This window comes from Mytilus edulis, chromosome 5 (assembly GCF_963676685.1).
Source record: "Mytilus edulis chromosome 5, xbMytEdul2.2, whole genome shotgun sequence".
Classification (NCBI taxonomy): Eukaryota; Metazoa; Mollusca; class Bivalvia; order Mytilida; family Mytilidae; genus Mytilus; species Mytilus edulis.
The window spans coordinates 89,868,595-89,896,529 of record NC_092348.1 but is presented as its reverse complement, the minus strand read 5'-3'; the positions used below and the strand labels follow the sequence as shown (position 1 = coordinate 89,896,529).

Sequence of the window (27,935 nt, the reverse complement as noted above, 5' to 3'; positions counted from 1 at the left end):
ACTTTCACTTTCGATTGGACTGGCAGAGATTTTTCTTTTGTAAATAATAGATTGTGGACAAACTATGTGATGACAGTGTCTAATTAATTAGCGTGAACTTGAACATATGTTTATGTACAAAGATGTTATAAACGTTCTTTTCAGTCGAACTGAAAGGTAAATGATAAATGGCATGTCAATGAATCATGAATCATTATTTCCTCCATGAATATGAAAATTTTGCATACAAAAAGAAAACAAGTAATTATTTACACATTAAACAAAACATTATATATTTTGAGATAAAAACACAATGAAAAGAAAAAAACATATTTAGATAAACACACAATTATGATTACCAATGTTATTTCAACTGATCGGGCCGAGATTATGTTTTAGATTGCCGTTATAATTATTGTTAAATTCTAATCACCTATCAGTGTCACCAAACGCATATACAAAAGAACTGAGTGTATGTTATGGGACAAATAATTGGACACTTCATTGATGAGTTTATCCCAAAACTCCTGGGCCTACTTCGATTCGTCCAACTCAGGTTAATAGTAGAGTCTGTCGAGTTTAACCGAACACCCCAAGTTTGACCTTTTGAACCTACCCGAGTTAACTCTACATCAACCCTGGGTCGGGGAAGTTTTAGTCGAGTTTCAAGATGGGGTCAAATAAATGCAACAACAAAAAAATGATAAAAAATAACTGGTTTTTGACTAAATACAGCCGGAGAAATGGGTTGACAAGGGAACTTATGTTTGCCTGCATTATGGAATCAATAAATATAGTTCAAAAAGAGGGACGAAAGATACCAGAGGGACAGTCTAACTCATAAATCGAAAATAAACTGACAACGCTATGGCTAAAAATGAAAAGGACAAACAGACAAACAATAGTACACATGACATAACAAAGAATACTAAAGAATAAACAACACTAACCCCACAAAAAACTAGGTGTGATCTCATGTGCTCAAGTGTTAATCAACTGTCGGTTATGTTTATAAATAAAACAAAATCATAATTTTTTCTCGGAACCATTTTTGTTCTCATTTTTTTCACTAACAATTTTTTTTATCAGAAGCACACAGAATTAGGACTTCTCTTTATACTGACACATAAATGCTTTTTTTTTTATTTTAATGCTCATCATATATATTTTTTCTCACTTAGATGGACTGGTCTTAAATAAGTGAAATATTTAAACCCCGCCAGCAGTGATATTGTTGGCATTTCTCAAAACTACCTCTACCTTTTTTTATTGGGAAAATGTGCGTCACTTTACAAATTTGGAAATTTTAAATAAACCATGAATTTGACTGAAACTTCAATTTTCAGACCCATTTTCAAGAGTCAAACCCTGCTTTAAAATAAGACCCCATTTTGTCAGTGATGATACATAAATAGACCCTCAAATGTGCACATACAGTCATTTTAGGCAAGAATTGTTTAAATGAGTGTTTTTCAGTTTGTATTCAAGCACAATTACTACTGAGACTGCACTGTTTGGATAAAAAGTTGTCTTTTTGGGAATAATTTTAAGCCATTTTTTTTTCCAAATTGGGATTCTTCTCCAGGGGAAAAAGCCTTTATTCTCCACTAATTTAAGGCAAACAATATCACTGACCGGTCACGTGAAATAAATCTAGTAATACACATGATACAAAGATTCTGGTATACACAACAAAAACACAATGTTTTTCAATCAATGTCTTTTCAAAATTCAAAATTAAAACGGTTTTCTAATAAAACATGTCTGAATTTTTTAAACATGTTTTTTTTATGTAATACATCATTCTAGATCGAACTGTAGGATTGAGACCGTATACTGTATCAATTACAGTCCTAATAGTACTTCAAGAAGGTCATCATTGTCTTATTTGAAAATATCTACAGACTTTTGAATGGGAAGTTCATCCACAATTTTATAGAACATAACATTTCTTTCTGTGTGACAATTCTGTTACATAATTTTCAGTCAGAATATCTAATAATTTCAACACATCTATACAGTAAGTACAACAGGAAGAGACCTATTTCATTAGGCCTCATCTCCTCTGAAACCATACAGAGTCAGAAATATTCGTGATAGGACATAACAATGCAGTGTTTTGTACTTCCTTAATTTGTCTTTGAAACTTTGAAACAATCTATTTTCCTCAGAAAACACAAAGTTTTGAGAAAATATCCAAATTCAGAGATAGTCATTGCTCTGTGTCTTATGTGCTTTTGTGTCAGTTGACGTACCAGGGTACTGGCCCAAAGAAATTTTAAAACTCTTTATTTCAATACTTGCCCCATTGTACCACAATTTCGCAGGCATCTTTTAGCATCATTAATTGGTGCAGATTATATCATGGTTAGATTATAATCTGTTTTATTTTTTTTATATTGTATGTATAATTTTCCAGTGTAACAGCATGCAGGGAAGACAAGTTAAAACCTTTTTTTTTTAAAAGAAAATAAAGATAGGAAATGCAATCTCCAATATTTTATTTTAGGCCTAATATTAAGCACTAATATTCCTATATTTTCAGTTAGAGGGAAATTCAAATACAAATTTTTTTTTCTGAATTATACATTATCTTTCCTTGTAGAAAACTTTCAAAATATTGCACAAAATTATCATAGGCTAAATGTACTAGTGTTTTCTTTTAATACCTTTAGTATTTAGTTATGAATTTTTCCTGTATTTATTCTATCATTTGTTCTTTTCATACATTTGATTATTCCACGGTTGGATATAAACAAAAAGGACAGACAGATTTACTGGGTAAGAAACCTAGTTGAACTCCTCCATAGTTTCATGTTCTAACATAGTGCCAGGATGTAGTTCCTATTGAAACTGTATCAGATTCTCTGAAACAGTATAGAAATGATAATTAACGCTTTAATATATCACACAATAAAACAGTAAAAATTGAAAGAAATTAATATATTTTAACGAAACTTTATGTAAAATCATTGCATTTGCATGGTTATCACTTTTAACTATAAAATTTTATTACATAAAGAGCAAGCAAGAAAACTTAAAAAAAAAACCTTGTAGTACATATATTACAGACACCAGTGAGGGTTTAAACCAGATTTTGTGTACATCTATTTTAACCAACTTGAAGATGTTGTGGTTAATGCAAAAGATCAATTTAATGATTTAGGATCAATGATTTTTTATTCGCAAGCCAAGGGTTACCCCCCAGTCCCACCCCCTTCTACTTTCTTCAGTCCTCTCCTCTCCATGAAAGAAGGGAACTGGATTGTAACTATTGGTTAGCTAAGATATATGTGGTAAAATGTAATTAATGCAGGAAGGATAACTATTTTCATTTATTGATTGTGAACTAAATTAAAGTGATGTAAAATTTCCAGCAGGAAGCATTGACACACAAAGATATATAAGTTACAATTTCTGGTTTCTTTCATTTTCCTTGATGACAGATGATATTTCTAAGAGATGAAACTGTTTTAAAATTTGGATATTTATGAAGATTTTTAACAAGCAAGTATATTTGCATTTAGTAAAGCTAACAGTGTTTCATAATATTATAGATGTTGACCAAATTTTATTATTTTGACTAAATATCACAGTGTTCCAATTTTTATGATAATTTCAATTAATATTTCAACTAAAATGAGTCAGAATCATTTTTCAAATGTAGTTACTTTTGATGTTGCTTTGAATTACAAAAAAGTACAAATGTTATACAACTGGTTATACTGTTTAGAGAATATATAATTGACTATAAAATGTGGATTGCATGAATGCATGAAAATATACAAAATTTGTGAGTCTCACACTTTATTCAAAACATACTGTGGATTCATTATTAGTTGTGACAACCAATTTTCATGCATTTCTTGGGGATATGTAAATCATGAATTTTAATGTTCAATAAATTTTCTAAAGGCTTAAGTGAATTACTATTACTGAATAAAACTAAGTGAAAATACATTTTTCCTTCAATTCACGAAAATAAAAAAAATCGACAGTAAGTGTTAAACATTAAAAATATTCTAAGTAAAGTATGACTTAACATACATCACTATGAAACATCACTAGGCACTGTTAATTATGTGTATTGGCATATAGACTATTAGGTATAGGTTTTGTTCCTTATTGAAGGTCATACAATGACAAGGCCGTAACTAGGCCTATTATTTTAGTGAGGCAAAAGTACTGAGCCGAGCGAAGCGAGTTAAATTTTTTTGTTGGCAGAGTATGGAATGAATGGTGCAAATTAATCCTGCATTCTAGGCATATCCAGAGAGCTTGACAATGTTTTAAATTTGGACACTATTTATATAAATTGTTCATATTTAAAGAAATTTACTAACCAAATTTTATTTAAATTCATTTAAGAACTGAATACTTCTTTTAATAAATTCATTGGGGCCATGTAAAGGAAAAACGTTGACAGAAGCACACTTTGTATTTCTGCGCTTCATTTAAAAAAATTGTGCAATGGGTCAACGCTGTTACACCACTATGAAATAACAAAAAGAAGCATATGATTCTATCTAGCGTAATGATATCATATGGGTACAAGGGAATTAATATTGGACTGGATTTTTTGCCGCAATCAATCAATCATGTAGGTCCGTGATTTCAAATTATTTATTGAAAATAGTCAGTGGTAAGATATTTTAGATCCATAATCAATAAATTAGGGGGTTGGGTTTGGGGTTCAATCACGAAATTCCGAATGTAAATACACAAAATTCAGTAGTCCCGAATTAGAAAAGAAGGTCCCTAAATAAACGGTCAAATTGGAACACGGGATGTTCTTTCAATATTTCAGGTTAAAGAAACATATGGATAAATCTCATACATGCAGGTTTCATATTATTTATATTTTGTTTATCTGTAAAGAGAGCGGAGAAATGAATACACAGACAGGACTACACCAATGTGATACCCCAGTACTTGATTTTCCCCATCTATTTGTAGTTTTTGGATTAGTTCAAATGAAGTTATATTCAATACTCAAACTGTTCACCCCTGTTGTGATCACAAAACACCATCAGTTAGTTTACTCAGTTAGTTTACTAGAAATCTTATCGCTTTTCCTTTTTCTGCAAGAGCCTGTTTCTACCAGAGATCCATGATGTTTACTGTTTCTAGGTTAATGTAATCGAGAAAGTTCAAACATCACCAATTGTGATGCTGAGTTATGGGGAAGAATAATTTAAAAGGAATGATGACAAGTTGTAGAAATTAAGGTTGAGACAGAACAACAAATGACTATATTTCATATTTAAAATTACCATAAACAAATAAATACACACACAAAAAAAAAATCATTGTCGAAATTTTAGTGAGGCAATTGCCTCACTTGCCTCAATGGTAGTTACGGCCTTGCAATGATATGCCTAGCTTGCCCTTTGTAAGACATATAAGGTCATACAATGATATGCCTAGCTTGCCCTTTGTAAGACATATAATGTCATACAATGATATGCCTAGCTTGCCCTTTGTAAGACATATAAGGTCATACAATGATATGCCTAGCTTGCCCTTTGTAAGACATATAAGGTCATACAATGATATGCCTAGCTTGCCCTTTGTAAGACATATAATGTCATACAATGATATGCCTAGCTTGCCCTTTGTAAGACATATAAGGTCATACAATGATATGCCTAGCTTGCCCTTTGTAAGACATATAAGGTCATACAATGATATGCCTAGCTTGCCCTTTGTAAGACATATAATGTCATACAATGATATGCCTAGCTTGCCCTTTGTAAGACATATAAGGTCATACAATGATATGCCTAGCTTGCCCTTATATAGACATATAAGTTTGACCTGTTGACTATGATAATAATGTTGAAACATTTGTATAGTTGATTGATGCAAAATAAAAATGAATAGAAGTCAATCTTTGAAGATTTTATTGTTGGAACTTTTTTGGTTATGATGTAATCTCAAATAATTAAGTTATTTTTACATCACAGTTTTATGTACCTTTTTTTTAGTGTAAAAAACCTGATTATGAATAAAAATTCCAGAAATTACCACAACAACAACTGGACATTTTTTCTTATAGTAAATTTTCATTTTACTCCATACAAAAAAGTTCAAGTGATCAGGAGAAGTTACGATAAATAAATAGATTGATAAGTTTAGAACAGTGAGTTATTTCAGTTTTTGAATTTAACTCCTTAAATTAACAGAAAGCTACAACATTTTGATTATACATACATACTGTATTGTAAGACAAAGGTCAACAGTTCTGATCATATGTGTACTATTAAGAGTTGAAGAGTGGGCACTGAGAGTACAGTCACAGCCTTCAAATTAAACATGTAAAAAGATTTCCAAATACTAGCCTCCTTATGATTACAAATTACTTTTTTCCATTACAGATTGTTTAAAGAGTCAAATACAAATGCTGTGAAATGGGAGAGAAAAAGAACCAAGGTAAATTTAAATGAAGATCATTAATTTACACATTGTGTAAAGGTTTACATTTCATCATTAATTTACACATTGTGTAAAGGTTTACATTTCATCCTTAATTTACACATTGTGTAAAGGTTTACATTTCATCATTAATTTACACATTGTGTAAAGGTTTACATTTCATCATTAATTTACACATTGTGTAAAGGTTTACATTTCATCATTAATTTACACATTGTGTAAAGGTTTATATTTCATCATTTACAATCATGTTAAAATTAAAAAAAACGACATTTAAAATCCAGAGCTCAGATCTAAATATAGGATGAAATATTTCTGAGACCTATAAGTCGGAAATTTATAGTTATATACACATGTGAACATTCAGATGTGTGTCTATAATTATCCATGGACAAAAAGGTCATAAGTTTTACTGCATTTACAACTGTTAAAATGTTAGCCATGACCCCCAGGTCACATAAGACAAATATAGAACAAGACAAATATGATATGTCCTGATAAATCTGATTATAAATAGGTATTTCACATAATATTTCCCTGTTCTTATTTTATAAGTCAGTATTGTACAATTACTATATCTTATAGTTATACATTATTAGATCTGTTTAAAAACTACCATTTATTTTTTACAAAGAATTTAAAAGTTGAAGTTTGATGATTGACATAGACAGATCCAGCAGGAGGGTACTGGGTGTTGGATTGGAACCCCCCTTTTTTCATGATCAATGCATTTGAATGGGGACATATTGTTAGAACCCCCCCTTTTACCCTTGGTCCTTGAATTTCATAACTTCAAAACTAAGCAAAATTTGTTATTTTTTCCTCAATACTTCCGAGTTATGTACCGGTAACGGAAATTCCTTTTATGAAGAGACAATTTATTTTAATAATGAATTCACCATGGTTACTTCTTGTACCTTTGATTGATGTTGCTGGAATTAATTTCTAGAAAATTCATTTTGTAGATTTATCGTCAAAGTTACCTAGGAACAATATGCCATTGAAAGACATATTCCAGAAAAAGATTGAGAATTCTTCCAGTTTCCTTTCAAATGTATGGAAACCTCGTTATAATGAGGGAAATGATGGTCACCCACATCAAATCACGAAAGATAATGTCATGGCAAATCAAGATAATATCAGCAAAGATGGAAAGCACCACTCAAGGACAACAAAGAACTGTTTACAGGTGCAAGAGGTGTTTGAAAACAATTGTGATGATGAGGAAGAGAGACAAATACCATGTATTTGTGGTATTGTAAACTGTCCTATTCAAATAAGAAAAAGGCATAAAAATGAAGACCCTCCTGAAAAAAGAATGTTCAATGACTTTGAAATGATGAAATCATATAAAGCAACAGATAGAACTTTTCCATTTTCTTTTCTTTCATTAATGTGGTTTCCAGGTGAAGGTGATGATAAACGTCCATTTCCACTATCATCTGATGATGACTCTTATGAAGAAAGGAGTGAAGATTTCATGTCATCTGCTTCAATGAGAATTTTAAATGAAGCTTTTCCTGGTATGTTTGGCAGGAAATCAAAATCATTAAAAGAGAATAAAAATGAGAAAACAAAGAAACAGGGCACAAATTTTGAGTTTTTGCCAAAATCTTTAAGACCACCTCCAAAACCACCTAGAAAGATAGAAAGAAAACTACAATTTTCAATTTCTAATTATGACGAGGAGAAAATTGAAAATGACCAGTCTTTGAATAAACTTGAGAAGTCTGCAATTGATAAGGCAGTTAATTTGAACAATGGAAAATCTATTGATGACAATGATTCAGTCATTACAGATGAAAATAGATTAAGCATTTCAATTGATCGTAGTCTTCATGGTCTATCAGATAATTCCAAACAGAAGAAGCCAGATTTCAGTCAGTCATTTCCAACCAGCGGAAACAAGAAGTCGAGTCTAGGCAAAGATAGTAACCAAGTATTTAGTAGGTCTTTCACTAGTGGTTTACGAACTGAAGGTGCAGCCTCAAAAAAGTCTGCAGAGGATTTAAGAACTTCAGGATCTGGCCAGCAAAAATTAGGGAAAAACAGTTCTCAGGGTTTGAAAATTGACCAATTAGACTCTATAGGCATTGTGGATGATACCCCTCCCTACAAGAGTCAGAAGAGTAATACCTTCCTCAGCAATAAAATAGATGACTTTGATGATCCACTGGATGATATATTTGGTCCAGGTAGTTTAAAAACAGTTTAGTTATGAAACAAAATTATTTTCATTTTTATTTTGTATGATAAGCTTTCATCTATTTTTAGAATTACAACAGCAATAAAAAACCCAAATCAACAAATCCCTCTGTTTCAGAAAATAATACTTTAAACTTTCCTGTTGTCATTTAAGTATATTTTAAATATCACTGCTCTCTTGAAGTTAACTGTGATGTATAATTATGGGTTACAATAATGATAATGAATCAAACTGTTTTGTTTAAGAGTGTTGTCCTAAGCTTGAGGAATTTCCTGACTTATTAAGTCATGATAAACCAGAGGAAAGTGGTGCCTCTAGTGTAAAAGAAAGTGTTGCTTCACCACCTATAGCAAGAACAGACCCTAAGACATTACTGGAAGAACACATGCCAACACGTACAGACACGGAGACATTACTGGAAGAACACATGCCAACACGTACAGACACGGAGACATTACTGGAAGAACACATGCCAACACGTACAGACACGGAGACATTACTGGAAGAACACATCCCAACACGTACAGACCCGGAGACATTACTGGAAGAACACATGCCAACACGTACAGACACGGAGACATTACTGGAAGAACACATGCATTATTGTCCTGCAGTAGCTCATCACCACAATGGTAAAATAAGTACTTAGAATCTTTTTATATGGCTGCTACAATTTTTATAAATACATGTACCACAATGTTTGCATCCACATTCGCATTTGGACCTCAGTAACTGATTGAAATATTGATATGACATATTGTACTTATGGGGGTTTTGAAAGCATTCAAGTTATATATCAAAGTTCCAAGATATTAAATAAATAACCTACATTGAAACAATAAAACTGAGAATGGACATGGGGAATGTGTCAAAGAAACAACAACTGACCAAAAAACAGCTAACAGCCGAAACCCACCAATTGGTCTACAACACAGTGAGAAAATCCTGGCAACTGGAGGTGTGCTTCAGCTGGCATCTAAACAAAAGAGTATACTGGTACAGTGATAATGGATGTCCAAACATATGAATGAACTAAAATTAAAAACCATATTAGACTAACAAATGCCAGAGACTGCATAAGGATGCATCTAGGAAAGAATGCTAGCTTTCCTTCAAAATTAGGTCACATTATTATTGATTTTTATTGACTTTTTTGTCATAAGTATGAAGATGAAGATTACTTTGTATGTCGGTAAGTTTTATAATATCCTAATAAAATAGATCCTGCTAACCTACATTTTACACTTAAAAGTTGATGATAATATTTTTTTAATTTCCAACTTCTATTCACCTTATCGCTATTTAACCACCATTACTGGACATCACAAAGAAAAACTTTGAGGTCATAATAGAAAATATCTTATGCGTGACAATGGAAAAGTGATTGTTGTATGACATCAATAGTTCAAGAGGCACAGATTTCCAAATAGCAACAAGGTCTACATGTATTTTCAAATAAAAATGACTTAAGTCAAAAATTTGTATGCCCCACCTAAGGGCTATATGTTTTTCAGTCTGTGTCTCCCTTCATTCATCTGTCCGTCTGTTTGTTCATCTGTACTCCCATCTGTCCCTCTTCAGGTTAATGTTTTTGGTCAAAGTAGTTATTATGCCAAATCGAAGTTTTGGCCCTAATTGCATGGTACACTGAACATAGAAAATGATAGTGCGAGTTGGGGCATCCATGTACTATGGACACGTTCTTGTTTTTTTCAAAAATATTATTAGTTATAAAATATACATGTGTACTTTATATAATGTACTATTTTTTTAAAACTGATAATGATTTATACAAATTTCATAGCATAATAGTCGCAGATACTCATCATATCTAGAGCTGCATGACAACAAAGGTTAGTTTGAAACAAACATATAATTTGATCAATTTTTATTTCACATTAGGGGTTTTAAATACCAACATTCAGTTTTATTTCATATTTTGAGAAAAACTTTTTTACAGGGCCCAATTGTTGTAAGTAAACAAATTTGTTTCATTGACAAAATTGCTAAATGTGAAAAAAAACCTAATAAATTCTTGTGTATGCATTTACTAAGCTGCAAAAAAATTTTGCTTTAGATTTTACTCAATATTTGGCAGAAGAGTAACTACTACTTTTAAAATAAATTATTTAGCATGTACTTTTCATTTGTTTGTTTGAATGGGTCAGAATGCAAAATCAGCTTTTATTCCATGTTAGTCCCAGTGATATTGTCTTATGTGAAACTGTCAGCATTGCTTCAAAATAGTATTTATGAATGTTTTACTATTTTTTAATAAATGCTATATTCATGTTGATGCTATAGTTTGCATACTATATTCACACAGTTTTGTGTGATTATACATCACTGTGAAAATAACAGAAATACGCTCAGGAGTGTATCTTCTACTTTGAATACTTGCATGTATGATATATCTTAAAGGAGTATAATGTTTCATAAAGCCCTAAAATTACTATTTCTAGCTAAAATTTCAAGAAAGGAATAAATAACAAGTATCACCTAATGTATTATAGTTAAACAAATTAAAGTCCTCTTGTTTGAATCGACTTGTTAGTTATAATAGTATAAAAATGTGGTAAGATGTGGTATGATTTCAAATAAGACAGCTATTCACCAGAGATCAGATCATGCAGAAGTGAGCAGCTATAGAACAGTATTGCCTTCAACAATCAGCAAATCCTATACTGCACAGAAAGCAAAAAAGACCTAGAAATGATAATGGTAATCATGATTTCTGTAGGTCATGGTTTGATCTCTGGCTGTGTCTTATCTAACATAGAACTTGAAAATTGGTATTTGCTGCTTCTATGCTAAGCATGTGTCTCTGCATGTTTGTCTTAACCTGGGTGCAAATTATTTTGCATTCAACTTGCATTAACATGTTGTTTTCCTGATACGTTTGTAATATTTTCCACTTGAAGTTAAAACATCAATCTTTCCATTCATTTATGTTTGAAAATTTACATATTATAAGTTATCTTTTTATTAGGGATGTCAACGAGTACTTGAGTACTCAAGTTTCACTTGGTAGTATAGAGTATCGATTACCAAAATGATACTTGACTAATCAGTTTCCTGTTAGAATTTTGTTACTTTCTTAAGCTTAAATGAAACATATTTTTGAATTTTATTGAGAGCCCCTCCTGGGAAATAAATATTAATAAAATATAATGAAATTTAAAATACGATTCGAAAGGTGTGAGTTTAACTGTCATTTTAAATTCCCAAAAATATAGAGGAAGGATATAAGAGCTCTTTTCCAAGGCTTACACTTTTAGCAATTCTTAGTCATTCCCTAACCTCTGTACCGTCAGAGCATATATTGTCATCAGCAGGACTGTTATTTACCTAACAAAGTTGAGAAATTGCTTTGTCTGAGACAAAATTGACAAAAATAATATTTTTTAATAAGAACAAATTCTTTGCACCCTTTGTCGGCCCTCAGAAAATGATTGAATGCATCAGCCCATGGGAAATAATTAAATGTGTTTTTTATGGGTCCCAAATACTGTTGTTTCAGGAATCATTTCTCTATAGATTTTAATTAATTACTAATTAGATTATTGTAAGATTTTATAATAGGCACATTGAGTAAATGGGCTATTAATTATGATGTAAAATTTCTTGAACTATTTTAAATATCAAAGTATAATGCTGAGGGTTTAACTTTCATAAAGACCAACAATACATAAAATGGGTTATTATTCTGTTTTTCCATTTGATTTTTTTTTACCCAGCAATACTCGAGTACTCGCTCGGTAAATCCAACAAGTACTCGATTAGTAAATCTTCACTGAGTTGATATCCCTACTTTTTATGTTGCCAAAATAAGCATTTAGTATTTAAATTTCCACCAAATTCAAAGAAAAGGGACAATATTTATTGGCTTTTAGGACCAAGAATGCATGCATCAACAAAAAATGATTTGGAACAATATTTTAATAGATAAGCTATAGTAGATTCTTTTATTTTTGTTGTTACCAATTTTTACTTGGATTGGGGAAAAGTTTGTGTTTTTTTTTTATAATTGATTTCTTAGATCAGAAAATGATACAGATTTTGTCCTCTTTTACATGTTATACTTGCCTCTCTCTTAATTATTGAAGTATTATTCTTTCAGTATGTTGTAAATGTAACCAGTTTACAAAGAATCAACATATGCTATATGAGTTGGGGAAAACTGAGGGGCTAGAAATGCATGATGTTGTTCCTGATGGAAATTGTATGTTCAGAGCCATTATTGACCAGCTAAGAATGCAAGGGGAACTAACTCTTACATGTCATCGTATCAGACAAATGGCAGTAGACTATCTGAAGAATAATCCTCTCCAGGATGACGGTACTCATCTTGAAGATTTCTTTGTTGCTGATGATGAATCCTGGGAAGAATATCTAAAGAGAATCTCTAGGGATGGTGAATGGGGTGACCAAATTATACTTAGGTAAACTCAAGAAGATGGCAAGGTTTATTTGGGGATGATTTATAAGTAGATAAAAGTGAGGAGAATTTTTAGGAATATGGAATAATTGTAGATTAGATTACAGTTTAAAGTAAAGTGTAAGAGAATCTAGGAATGGTAAATGGAAAGGGCTGATCATATATTTGTTCAGTAAAGTTGAAGCGTTTGTTTAGGAATGTGAAGTTGGAAGATCAAACTATGATTAGGATAATGAAGTTGAGGATAAGTGGATAAAAGATTTTGATAAAGTTATATTGAGAACTGCAGTCTGCTTATAATAATAAGATACATTTAAATCTTAAAGTGAAGGTAAGGATCTTGTTGAAAAATGGTGAATATGGAGACCAGATTATACTTAAAAAGATAAAAGTACTTTAGGGGACTAGCAGAAGAATGCTAAGGAATTAGAATACAATTTAAAATTTGTATTAATATCCAGTTTAATTATCTCCCCTTAATTGAACAGATTCCTTTACTTTTATGCCCCCTCCATTGCACATTAAGGTTTACCCTTTGCTGAATTTTTCATTTCCCTTTTCTAACTTAAGTTTGCCTCAAAATTTTTTATGAAACTTATAGTCAAAGCTTATTAAAAACACAGGTCTCCAGTTATGTCCCTTTGAAATGTTAAATGCAAGCAGGGCATCATCTGTGTTCTTTCTCCAAGTATTTAGAAAATTTAGTGCATTTCTTAGATAATTCCACCTTGTGTAATAATGCTGTATTTTGATTGGATGAGAAACATGGTATTTTTCACCAATTTCTATATATTGAGATTTTCTTTTCTCTGCCGGAGTATTTGCCATTATGGAATTCCATGTGCCGGGGTATTTGCTAGCAAATACCATGGCAGATGGGAAATACCATGTCTAAAAATAACTCAATGAATTATTTCTATTCTAATATGACAAATTCATGGTCATTCTAAATATATGGTTCCAGATGAAATATTTAGGATAAAAAGCATCATTATTGAATTTGAACCGAACGACGTAAAAATTACGGGAATGACGTCATAAATAAAACTCAACGGTAAGGAATTGTCAACCGGTCGCATAAAACTGGAATCCACTTGTATTACGCTTCACTGAAACTGATGAACAAAGTGTAGTAGTCAGCCGAGAACCAGCTTTATAATTATCATAAAAAGGGAGATATATATACAGTCAGTGACATAAAAAAAATGATAAGAAATGATTATACTGTCAATGCAATGCACAAATAGCAAAGCTGCAGTATACATTCAAGTCAAAATTTCATATGATACCTGATTATAAAACTTTCTGAGGTGGAACATTCGGTCGAATTAAACAATTGTATCATGTTTACAAGGGGTATTTGCCAAAAATACCAGTTTCGAGGTTATCAAATTTCCCACCCCTAACGGCTCCGGATATTTGTACCTCTCAAACGGTATTTTTGGCAAATACCCCTTGTAAGCATGATATATTTGTATATAATTTGTCTATGTCTTTGCAATTTATTTTTTTATTAAAAAACCCAAAATACCACATATGAACACACAATAAATCAGATGAAAAGGTCTTAACTCATCATATTGATACAAAGCAGGAAAAAACATCTAGCAAAGACACAATTCAGACATTGCAGATAATTGATACATCCCCACAACAATAAAGACACAAGTACAGATCTGAGAGTACTTGCAGCTACTGACAGCTAGTTCAAAAATTATTGTTGGTCATGGTTATTAGTTTAAAAGAGTCATATTTTGGCAGTTTGTCTACTCTATTGGAGGGGCCGAACAGGGGTACCTTTCTCCCGCCCCTCGTCTCCTTTCTCCTGCCCCTTTATCTTGTCTCCCACCCTGATAACATGAAAAACTAGTTTATAGGATGCTAATTTTAAAAGAAATCAATCAAATGTCTTTGTTTTTTATGGCTCTTCCCCATCTTGTCCTTTCACAAGATAAAAGTGTTGTTTCTTCTGCTTCAAGAACCTCTATTACTTTTTCACTGACTGTTAAACTGTCTGTTTACATTGAATTTGGAACTTGGATGCACGCCTTTTCCCGATGAATTTTTATAAATACAAACTATAGAAGCGCAGGATAATATGTGAAAATCCTTTCTCTGGCCCTCTCTCTCCTCTCTCCCGCCCCTTCTCTCCTTTCTCCCGGCCCCTCTCTCCCTGTGTCTCTCTTTACCCTGTCCACCCCCTCCTATTGTGCTGTTCAGTATTTATGCATCATTTATGGGCATTATGTTTTCTGGTCTGTGCGTCCGTCTATCTGTTCGTCCTTCCGTTCGTTTGTTTGTCCTTCCATTCGTCTGTTTGTCCGTCTGTCCCGTTTCAGGTTAAAGTTTTTGGTCACAGTAGTTTTTGATGAAGTTGAAGCCTGATCAACTTGAAACTTAGTAAACATGTTCCCTATGATATGATCTTTCTAATTTTTATGCCAAATTAGAGATTTTATCCCATTTTCACGGTCCACTGAACATAGAAAATGATAGTGATGATGGGGCATCCGTGTACTTGGGACACATACTTGTTTTAATATCTTATAAATTGCTTAAAATTTACCAGTCAGCACTTGAAAAAAAGCTCATTATGAGACTTCCCAAAGATTTATTTTTCATTTAAGAGTTGACACTGTCAATAAAAGCTTATTGTTAGACTTCACAAAGATTTATTTTTCATTTACTATTTTAGAGGGTTAGCAGAAGTTGTAAATAGAGAGATCTCTATCATAACTACAATTGGTGATTTTCACAATCAGACAACCATAACACCCCAAGGTGCAGAAAAAGACAAGAAGGTCAAAACAATATGTTTGGGACATGTGAATGATCAACATTACTACAGCTTAAGACCAAAAGGCTGGCATGAAAACTGGTATAGAGGTATGACCAAAAAATTTAACATCTCAGGAATATTGAACGACTTTCTTGTAATAGACAAATGATAATATTTAAATTTGAAATATTATAATTACAAATATCTTCAATGTTAGAGTCACCAAAATTTAGATACACAGATAGCCACACCTATTTTTATTCATATTCTGTCAATTCATATAAATTACATGTCTAGGCTATGCATCACAGATAACCTCAAATTAAGACAGTAAAACTACCAATGGACAACTCCAAAGCTTCAAATACATTACAGTTATCTCTAAATTGTATAAAAATGACAATATAAAGTTGGTACTTGCAATTACTGGACTACCATTTGTCAATGGTTTTTCATGGTACAAATACCTTTAGGTCATCTAGAATAATGGTCAGTCAACTTATTATTTCTCATTTAGTTGGTTATTTGTATTTTTGTGTTTTATCTGATCTGATAAAAGACAACCAAAAAAGAGTTCCCTTACTTCTGGGCATATTATTCCATAGGGATTTGGCTTTTCAAGATATCAACTTCCTCAATAACATTGTTATAATGGTATACTGTGGATTCATTTATTTACGTGGGTACCAATTTTTCATGGATTAAGGAAAACTTGCATGTTCGTGGATATTTAATTTCATGGTTTTGCTTAAGTCTTTATACAAGCCTATAGAAAATTGGTTATTCGTTGAACATTTAATTTCGTTGTTCACATGTACCCAGAAATCCATGAAAATTGGTATCCAATGAATAATGATGAATCCACAGTATTGTATTTATCTGAAGTTGAGAACTTTAATAATTGCCATGTCTTGTAAGAAAGAGAGAGACTGTCCATTTGTACATGCAATTTGTAAAAAATAAAAAGTTTCTGATATGGAATAGGATAAAATCCCTTAATTGATACCAAAATATTTATACTTTTCTCCAAATTCTAGTTCAGTGAAGAGTATTTTACAGGTGCAGTAGAATGAATTTTATTTTTATTATTTTAACTAAATGAGCCCATTTATTCTTCATTTCCTTCTGCAGAATAGACAATATATAGATATAAGAAGATGTGGTATGAGTGCAAATGAGACAACTCTCAGTTTAAGTCACAATTTGTAAAAGAAAACCATTATAGGTCAAAGTACGGTTTTCAACATGGAGCCTTAGTTCACACTGAACAGCAAGCTATAAAGGACCCCAAAAATGATTAGTGAAAACCCATTTAAACAGGAAAAACAACTGTAGATAAGTATGTACAAATGTATATGATAATTAAATCAATTTTACCGGTACCTACATGTATAAAAATTGCTTATTGATATAAAAAAGAAGATGTTATATGATTTCCAATGAGACAACTCTCCACAAGAGACCAAATGACACAGAAATTAACAACTGTAGGTCAGTATGTATACTATGTACTAAGACCATTTTGTATTGATTTCTGATTACTAACAGGAGCAAGGAGAAAGCAATTATTGGAACGTCGTCACTTCTATAGTAATGATGGAGAAGAACAGAGTAATTCTTTGGAAGAATCGTCGTCAGAAATAGAGTTGACATTGCCATGCAGACCAAGTAAACTAATAGGTATGTCTTTTTTGTCCCCTGTGCCATGTGGTGAGGAGGACATAGAAAAACATGTTGTCCTTCTGTCTGTTCATCAGGTCTTGTTTGTGCTCTTACAAGTACAATTCTTGCCAGATGTTTATGAAACTTATATCATAGGTTTATATCAGCAATGTCTTTGACAAAATCAAACATTTTTACATTTTTAGCTGATCTATTATTTTTTTTAAAGTTAAGCCTCTTGGAAACACTTACTGTAAGGAAAAATATGTCGTTAACACTTGTTTTAACTTTTGTCATATTTGTGAATCTTTATATGATAGGTTTATATCAAGAATGTCTTTGACGAGTTGGAAAATCAGTGCAGATCAATTTTTTATATAAGAGTTATTCCCCTTGGAAGCATTATTTTATGGAAAATTGCATTGTCAGCACTCTTACATGTACAATTCTTGACAGATTTTTATGAAACTTTAAACATAGGTTCATATTATCAATGTCTTTGACGAGTTAGAAATCAGTTTTGATCAATATTTTTATGCCCCATTTATGGGCATTATGTTTTCTGTTCTGTGCGTCCGTTCATTCGTCTGTTCGTCCATGCGTTCGTTCGTTCGTCTGTCCGTCTGTCCTGCTTCAGGTTAAAGGTTTTGGTCAAGGTAGTTTTTGATGAATTTGAAGTCCAATCAACTTGAAACTTGGTAAGTCATGTTCCCTATGATATGATCTTTCTAATTTAAATGCCAAATTAGAGATTTTATCCCCTTTTCACGGTCCACTGAACATAGAAAATGGTAGTGCGGATGGAGCATCCATGTACTTGGGACACATTCTTGTTTTATAGAGTTATGCCTCTTGGAAATATTAATTAAATGGAGAATTACCTTATGCACACTCTAATGTGTACAATTCTTGCCAGATACTTGTGAAATTTATATAATAGGTTTATATCATAAATGTCTTTGATGAGTTCAATAATCAGTGCTGATCAATTATATTTAAAAGAGTTATACCCCTTTGAAATATTGATTTATATGGAAAATTGCATTGTTAGTGCTCTCATATGTTCATTTTCTTTCCAGAATTTTATGAAACTAATATAATGGGTTTATTTATATCAGCAATGCCCTTGACACTTTTGAAAGATAAGTTCTGATCCAATATTTTTATTTTATATTTTTAACAAGTTATGCCCCTTGGAATATCCCTTTTCATTTGCTCTGTAGCCTTTATTTCTCTAAGATATTAACAAAAGTTTTAAAGAACAAAAAAGTGCTTTTTTAGATATTATCCTTGTACCTTGAACATTTTTAAGATATTGTCCTTGTACCTTGGACATTTTTTAGATGTTGTCCTTGTACCTTTAATAGACAAAATATGTGCAATGTGGGAGACATTACAACTCTGTTCTTTTATATGGCAGAAAACAGGAACTTTTATATCTTCAGTTAAGAATACTTTGCAAACATTTTTACAATTTTTCATGCTAAATTTCTTCTTTTTTCATAAAAATCAGAACTTTTTATATGTACTGTTTGATTTATTTATTTCTGCATGCAAGATTGTAAAATATCCCAGAAGGGGTCATGTTACGATGTATTTTTATGCTAATTTTAATCAGACAATCTTTATGAATGACACAATGGTGTTTTGATTAGATATTTTGTCTTCAAGCAAACATGTTTTGACACAATTGAATATTAGTTCATTTTATATTGATTCAATTTTCGATCAACTTACTTTATATAGGTATGATTATAAAATATAATTATTATAATATCAATAAACAATGAAAATTCACTGTTTTGCTGAGTTAAAATTAAATGGTTTTTACATAGAATTTCAGGACTGTATTAGGAAATAGTTTACTATCATATTATTATATTTTTGATAGTCCACAGTAAAAAATACGGAACCTTTTGATGGAAAAGATTTGTTGTTTAAAGGTCACTGAACATGACCCCTAGTGGCTAATCTCCATTTTTTACACGCTGCAACAAACAAAAACAAGTCTCCATAAGACTGAAAGATTTAAATTTCCTTGAACCACATTTTTTCTTGAATCTGCACCTTTACATAAAACTTTGGATTTATATAAATGAAAACTTCACCCATTATGGAAAAGTGGATATACTGGTTATTATATAATATAATCATGGGCAGATATAGGAACTAGGATGCTATACTGCTTTATAACATATCAGTAGAGGTATACATTTTATCATTGCTACCGACCTTGACCTGAGGTGAATAATAGGCCACATTGTACCTCTGATGTATTGTTCAAGTTAAACAAATTCAACTTTCTGTACAAAGAGATTTAAGGGACTCGAGGGTATAAATCCATTTTATTTTTATATAGGATTTTTCCATTTGCTATAAATGAACTTTATCATATACATAATAGAAAAATAGAATAAAAAAAGGGGTTCACCATTTATTTTAGCTCACAATCTGCAATCGAAAGAAGCTTGTGTTTTGTTAAGGTACTTTTTTCTGTTGAACTAATAGGAGAAATAGATGTAATATCGAAATTGTTGATTTTGTACCATATAATAAGGTAATAACTAAAAGTGTAATAAAGAAAATTTGAAATGAAAAATAAATGTTCAAATTTATTGCTGAAATGTTTGTAACCTCGAGCCTCCATAAGGGACGTCAGACTTATGAATTAAAATTTAACAATTATCTATTATTGTAACTCCACATCCCCTTATGTGTTACACAGTTGTAGCACACAACCTGAGGGTTTGCATAAAAAAATATAATCTGGTCCATCACAATAAAGGGGAGATATTGAAATTTACTTAGTTCAATATAATAATATTGCAGGGCATGAAGTATTCTTTTATGAGCACACTATCACAGTTATAGTTTCCATGATAGGATGACTGTTTAAAAAAAAATCTGTTTATTTCACATATATAAAATGTTCCTGTCTTTTCCAGGTTGCAGTTCTCAGCACATTGATGCATACTGTCATGCTCCAATTTTTCACATGAATTTCGTAATAGAGAATGTGCTACCAAAAAATAACATATACACAACATATAGATACAGCGGTAGCCGAAGTCACATAATATCGATTGCATTACAACAGCAATGGGAAATGGCTGGTAGTGTGGAAGAAGGACTTTCTGTAAATATATATACCTCGAGTATTGAGAATAATCGTGGAATGGGAAATGAAAGCTTAAATGCGGTGAAGGCATCAAATTCTCCAAATCTATTCAAACAAATTGGAAAACAAGTTTTAGTCTTTAAAGATGACCCATATGAATTAGGGAGTGATGTTGCCATCATAGATTCTAAAACTACTAGTCCAGGATTTACCCATGTAAAATCAGAAAAAAAACAACCACCGCCATTCTTCACAGAAGTAAATGGAACATGCTTTTTATCGAATACATCCTTTTATACTGGAATGAATGCAAATGGAACATTGAAAAACATAAGAAAATTACGCATCAAAGATCCGTATCTCATTTTTCAAAAAGATGCTTGTATGATTTGTCATTGTGGTAAAAGTCCTAAATGGCCAAAAGAGGCAAGTGAGTGGATTTTAAGGAAAAGGCCAAGTGGTTGGCCAAGCACTTCTTTGCTAGAAAAAACTCTGAAAGCTCCATGTCTTCTAACGCCAAAATGCCATCCATTGAGCAGAAACCCTGATATTGAATGGATGTTTGACTTTTCATTCCCTGAAACATTTCTTCTGAAAGATAACATATCAAAAGAACAGAGATACTGCTTTCATGTTTTCAAACTTTTAATAGATTTTCATACAGGTCGAAGAAAGGAGTTGTCTACCTTTGTTCTCAAAACCATCTTCCTATACACATTAGAAGTTATACCTTGCCAGCAATGGGAGACTTGTCCCTCAGCATGCATGCTTTACATGACAGAAACCCTACTGTCAAGTTTGAAGGAAAGGAAAATACCCCACTACTTCATTCCTGAAAACAACATTATTTCTCATTTGAGTGGTACTATTCTTTATCAGTTGATTGAAAAAGTAAATGTTGTACGTGAATTTCCGATCATGTCTGTTATTCTGATGGCAGAAAGTCATGGTCTTATGACAACATATGTCACTGACCAAATTATTGAAGATTTAAATCATCTCTCAGATGTAAGCAGTATTCATGATTCAGTTCTAAATACATTCATTCCCGCATACGCTCAAATAACAGTTACCTCTCTTGCTCATAAAAAATTCTGCCAAGCAGTTACTGCAGTGACCACTGGATATAGAATGTTGCAAGACCTTCCACTATGCGGTGATGATGTTTTCAATCCCTATGAAAATATGTCTTTAGAAATGTTCATTCAGGAAACCACTGATGGGATGAAAATGTATCAGGTTTGGTGGCTATGCTTCTTTGTGGATCTCTTCAAGAAGAAAAATACTTTGAAATCATTTACACGAACCAATCCTTTCAAGAATATCGTGGATCTCATGGATGATTGTCCTCCAGGTGACCTTGATGATGTCTCTGTCCCTAAATTTATATTACAGTTTCACAGTAAAGAATTTGAATACAAGCAAGTAAAAGGTTCTGGCTTTATTTTTGCAATGTGCACATTTTTAATGCAGGAGGGAGAATATGGTCTAGCAGGACATTATTTCAGGGGAATGATAAAAATGATGTCAAAAGTTTTGAATGACTCTGATGCCATAATGGCGGAAGTTTTACAGAATCCAACTTGTCAAAAGTCAAAGGAGAAAAATATTGATTATCTTATGCAAGCTTTTATAACTGGAATGTCATCACATTTGTTCATTATTTTCACAAATCTGTACCGATGTTATGAGCATCAAGGACAGACCGGATATTTTCAAGAGTACATTGAACAATTTGAATCTGTTTGTAAGAACATGGCCACGCCCTCTGCTTTATCTTTTCTTGCTGAAATCGGCAGATCATTAGGGACTAGCAAGAAGATTAAGGATGTTTTAAAACATTAAAACCATAAAAACTTAAAAACAGCAAGTGTTAAATATGTACAAAAAATCTGCAATAAGAACTTTTAATTTATGGGAAGAAAAACCATAAATTAAGGTAGCTGTCATGTCTTCCTCAAATTGGATTTTGAAAAAAGCAGAAAACAATCAGTCTAGATCATTAAGGAAATGTGCAAATTGGAGAATAAAATTTAATTCATGTGTAGGACTTTTGGTGTTTAAAATATAGAAACTATGTGGTTTATAATATGTATGGCTGTTTTACAAATTAACTCAGATTTAAGGGGAAATAACTCAATAACTTTTACAATAGAATGTGTTGTGAATTCACTTATTTATTTAGCAATTTACGTTATTATGTAGCAAGAAAACAGATCTTGTGACCTCATTTTTTCTTTTACTTGTCTGAAACTATATTATTCAAGCTATCATGTCATATTTTATCTTGAAATTCTATGGTGTAGTTTTCTTTTTATCACACAAAATAGGGTTTTCCATGCATAGTCTATACAAAATCTGACATTTTTGCAAAACTTGAAGCGTGAAAAAAAACCCATGCAGTCACACATACTTTTTATTATATTATAACTTGGGACCCTTTTGAAATGCCCTCCTATTTACCTTATCACCTCTTTTTTAAAATATATGTTTTGAAGAAGAAGTGTATGTATCTCTATTTAATTTTAACACAAGGTTTACCACAAAAGGAAGGTTGGCTTTGGATTGATATAGGGGGTTACTATCTTAAATGTTTAGAAAATTTTTCATCATAATAAAGTGTGTATGATTGTATGAATCTCTATGAAAATGTACCCACAAGGTTCCAAACTTTAAAAGGAAGGTTTGAATTGTTGGAATTGGCTAAACAGTTAGGAAGTAGGGTCAAAACAAAGATTTACTTTTGGAATGTCCCTTATATATACAGTATGTACTAAGAAAGAATGATAAGTCTACTACTGTGAATTTAGATTTTTGTATGCCTCTGCTGTAGCCGAGGGGTCATCAAGCTTAACCCATATCTGTCCGTGGGTCCTGAAATAGGTTCCCTTTCTCTAACTTTAGTTTGCCTCAAGCATATGTTATATACACAACGCTTATTACCACAAATCACAGATCAAGTTTGAATTGGTGTCAATTTTACTGTTCTTGAGTTATGTCCTTTTATAATGTTGTATGCACAAGGAACATCATCTGTGTCCTACAGACACATTCCCCCTTTAATTTTTTTTATTTTTGCAAAAAATTGAAACTGGATAGGTTGCATATAACTAAAAAATACATTTGTAAATGACCACCAAATATTTGCAGTCATAATATAATGTTGTAAGTATCATTGTAGTCGTCAGAAGATATTTCGTTTCCAGACAATTATATCTCTATTCAATTTTAACTCAAGGTTTATCACAAAAGGAAGGTTGGGATTGATTATGCGGGTTATTGCCCTAAATCTTAAGAAATTAGGGACCATAAACAAGTATATTTCTTGTTTCATGACAATAACTTGTGTATGAGTGTATGGATATAAAAATGTAGACCAAATGTTCAAAAATTAAAATAAAGGTTTGGATGGATTTTGGGGGATATGTCCGAACCATTTCTGAATCAGGGGCGACAAAAAACGATTTTCTGATACTTTGTTAATTTGTATAAATTTCTTATCCCTTGAGCAATTTGAATGGGTTGAGTTTCTTTAATCTGCTGAATCTCACAGCATATTTAGATTTTCAATTGTTGTCCCTGTTTTTGAATTGGTTCACATTGAGGTCCAAAAGGTCTTAAATAAAATTGTGTTTGATTTTTTGTCGAGCCTGCAACTTTTGTTGCAGAAAGCTCGACATAGGGATAGTGATCCGGCTGCGGTGGTGTTAGCTAACTTTTTAAAAACTTTATATTTTAGAAGGTGAAAGAACTTGATGCTTCATACTTTGTATATGGATGCCTCATGTTACGAAGTTTCTGTCAGTCACATGTCAAATGTCCTTAACCTCATTTTCATGGTTCAGTGACCACTTGAAAAAAAAGTTTTTTGTAATGTTGAATTCTCTCTTATTTTAAGTAATAGGATAATTATATTTGATATGTGCGTACCTTGTAAGGTCCTCATGCCCGTCAGACAGTTTTCACTTAACCTCAACCTCATTTCATGGATCAGTGAACAAGGTTAAGTTTTGGTGGTCAAGTCCATATCTCAGATACTATAAGCAATAGGGCAAGTATATTCGGTATATGGAAGGACTGTAAGGTGTCCATGTCCAACTGGCAGGTGTCATCTGACCTTGACCTTATTTTCATGGTTCAGTGGTTATACATGTAGTTAAGTTTTTGTGTTTTGGTCTCTTTTTCTCATACTTTACACAATTGATCTACTATATTTGTTGTATGGAATGATTGTAAGGTGTACATCTCTAGCATGCAGATGTCATATGACCTTGACCTCATTTTCTTAGTTGAGTGGTCAAAGTTAAGTTTTTGAGTTTTGGTCTTTTTATCTAATACTATATGCTATAAGTCAACTATATTTGGTGTATGGAAATATTATATGATCTGTATGTCAGTCGTGCAGGTTTTATTTGACCTCGACCTCATTTTCACGGTTCATTGCTCAGTGTTAAGTTTTTGTGTTTTGGTCTATTTTTCTTAAACTATAAGTAAGAGGTCAACTATATTTGTTGTATGAAAGCATTGTTAGCTGTACATGTCTGTCTGGCATGTTTCATCTGACCTTGACCTCATTTTCATGGTTCATTGGTCTTTGTTATCTTGGTTAATGTTAAGTTATGTGACAGTTGTTATAAAGCTTTATACTTAAGACTATCAACATAATATCAATGATTAGTAAAGAAGGCGAGACATTTCAGCTTGTTTTAAAAAGCCAGAATTCTTTGGGTTCATGCTGAATCTAACCATTTTTTAGATTTTTTATTTTGGTATTGGTTTTCAATTTGGTTTACATCAAGGTACTTATAGTCTTATTATAAGTACTTATAGTTATTAAACTTAGTTTTATTTTTAAAAATAATAGAATTCCCGGGTTCTTTGATATTATGAATCTAAAAACATGCCTTCAGACTTTTTATTTTTATCTCGCTTGACAGAGTCAAAAAGCGAGACATAGGTATGCTGTTTCTGGCGACGGCAGCGCCTTCAATAATGTACTAGTTTGTGATTAGGTCTAGTTTATGGTGAACCACTAGTGGTAAGCTTAGTTTTCATGTATTAGTTTGTGATTATGTCAGTTTATGAATATGAGGAACCACTAGTGGTAAGTTAATGAAAATTTGTATGCAGTTGTATAAGCATTGGCATACCTCATTTCCATCATGGTCCATTGACTTTGAAACTTTTGCTTAAGTTTTTAATGATAAGTTTGTGGTAAGATTGGTTTATGGAGAACTACTAGTGGTAGCTAGGTCAATGATATTTGGTATTCAGTTGTATTAACATTGGCATATCTCATTTCCATGGAGATTATTTTACCCCGACCCTCAGTTATGGTTTATTGACTTAGAAGTGTTTATGTTTTTTAAAGGGAACTAGTTATGATAAGTCAATGGTATTTGGGATGCAGTTGGATAAGCATTGACACATCTCATTTCCATGGAGATTGTTAAGTCATGTACATGTACCTTCAGTCATGGTTCATTGAATTTGATTTTTTGCAAAACTTGCATGTTATAGTGTTGCTATTTTAATTTCAACATTTGCATTATAGAAATTACAAAAAGCGAGACATATCTCTGTGATAACAGCTAGTTTATTAGGTCTTTAGCATATTTTGTCCATTAATTAATAGATAAATGTAATTCTTGGTGTACTTGGGTGGTAAGTCCCCTTTGTTATGGCCTAATCTAACCATTTATTCAGATTTTGGATCATAGTAAGTAAAAGTCCAATTTCAAATTCTCTAGTTTTTTTTACCACATTCCTTCTGTGTCAGAATCCAAATTTATGCTGTGTCGAATATTTTTATCAATCAAAATTCAGAGCTGTTTCAAACTTAAACAAGGTGTTTATACTTGCCCCAACTTTTCAGGGTTTAACCTCTGCTGTCATATAACGCTGAGCCTGGCAGAGCATAACTAGTATTTTACATTAAATCATATCTAATAAAATGCCTCAAAAAGTATAAAAAAGAAGATGTGGTATGATTCAGATTCATTTCAAGTTCTGATGCATATACTTAAAACTAAAAAGTTAAGATTTCCTGTAATTTAAACTTATTTTCATTTTAAATACTGAACTCTTATTGTATAAAAGATTACTTTTCCATAATAATACATTGTAATTTTAAATATTACTAAGTTTGTAATTTTCTCTGTGTGGTTATTATAATTAGTAATCTTTGACAAAACAGACTGAAACTAGAAAATTAAATTTTAATTTTGAAAGCATATTTCTTGTGTTATTTCTGGCTTTAAACATTATTTAATGAATTATTTCAAATCCAGTCTTTAGTGCTTAAAAGACACACAAATAGGATAATTTCCAATATCAGTCAGACAAGCTTATTAAAAAGCTTATAGTTCACCATTTCAAGCATTTAAAAGACAAGGATCGAAGTCCTTTCCCGCGGGGTTTTCCACTTTCACTTTCGGTTCAACTTGGGATCATTCAACAATTTCTAACTGTATGATTGTGGACATATTTTGTAATAACAGAGTAATGACAGGAGCTATTCAATCAGTGTGAACATATTTTTATGTACAAAGATTTCATAAACGTCTTTTTCAGTTGAACCTAAAGGTAAATGGCATGTTTTTAAAATAACAAAAACAAGGAAGAAATTTGAAGTGTTCCTATTTCCTATTCTAGGTTTATGTCAACCCAAAATAAAAATGAGAAAAAAAAACATTTCATACAGGAGGCATTGGTTAAACTTAGAAAGCACAAGTTCCATATAAAACCCCATCAATGTAAGATGTCACAGAGGCGAAGTAAGGGGAGAACCAGGGGGCCTGGGCCCCCCCTATTTTGGGAAAATTTTGGTTGCTTATATAGGGAATGACTAGACCGAATAATCTGTCGTTCAAAAGCTTTTTTTTTTTGGTTTGTGCTTTTGTGACGAAAGCTTTTGAACGACAGATTATTTGGTCTAGGGAATCACTGAAGCATGACCGGAGTGGCCCTCCTCTTGGGTAGTCTAAGTGGGCCCCCACTTATGAAAATTTCTGGATCTGCCACTGTGTCATTTAGCTTTCTAAGATTCAAAATGACTTGGCCACCCTTAACAAATTTCTTGTTAGCTCGCCTGGCCTGAAGGGCCAAGTGAGTTTTTCTCATCACTTGGCATCAGTTGTCCGTCGTTAACTTTTACAAAAATTTTCTCCTCTGAAACTACATGGCCAAATTTAACCAAACTTGGCCAGAATCATCATTGGGGTATCTAGTTTAAAAAATGTGTCCGGTGACCCAGCCAACCAACCAACCAAGATCGCCACCATGTCTAAAAATAGAACATAGGGGTAAAATGTAGATT

General features: G+C 32.1%; 2 protein-coding genes across 2 annotated transcripts in view; both read left to right on the top strand.

Annotated features, from left to right (window-relative positions):
• Positions 1-6: 6 nt before the first annotated feature.
• On the top strand, positions 7-24,256 carry LOC139524771 (uncharacterized). Its single transcript, XM_071319842.1, has 8 exons — positions 7-156; positions 6,357-6,411; positions 7,380-8,609; positions 8,866-9,252; positions 12,741-13,062; positions 15,754-15,944; positions 17,386-17,517; positions 20,445-24,256. Exons 2-8 carry the CDS (start codon positions 6,390-6,392, stop codon positions 22,460-22,462), a joined length of 4,302 nt encoding a protein of 1,433 aa, XP_071175943.1. The 5' UTR covers positions 7-156; positions 6,357-6,389; the 3' UTR covers positions 22,463-24,256.
• Positions 24,257-27,018: 2,762 nt separating this feature from the next.
• LOC139524773 (uncharacterized) overlaps positions 27,019-27,935 on the top strand; it is a 28,042-nt gene continuing 27,125 nt past the window's right edge. Inside the window, exon 1 of the mRNA XM_071319843.1 lies at positions 27,019-27,202. The gene's annotated coding sequence lies outside the window, so the exon portion shown is untranslated. The remainder of the gene's footprint in view (positions 27,203-27,935) is intronic.

Coding starts and splice junctions, on each gene's coding strand:
- LOC139524771 (XM_071319842.1), top strand. CDS start 6,390: ATGGGAGAGAAAAAGAACCAAG. Junction 15,945..17,385: donor GCATGAAAACTGGTATAGAG/GTATGACCAAAA, acceptor GATTACTAACAG/GAGCAAGGAGAAAGCAATTA. Junction 17,518..20,444: donor CAGACCAAGTAAACTAATAG/GTATGTCTTTTT, acceptor TGTCTTTTCCAG/GTTGCAGTTCTCAGCACATT.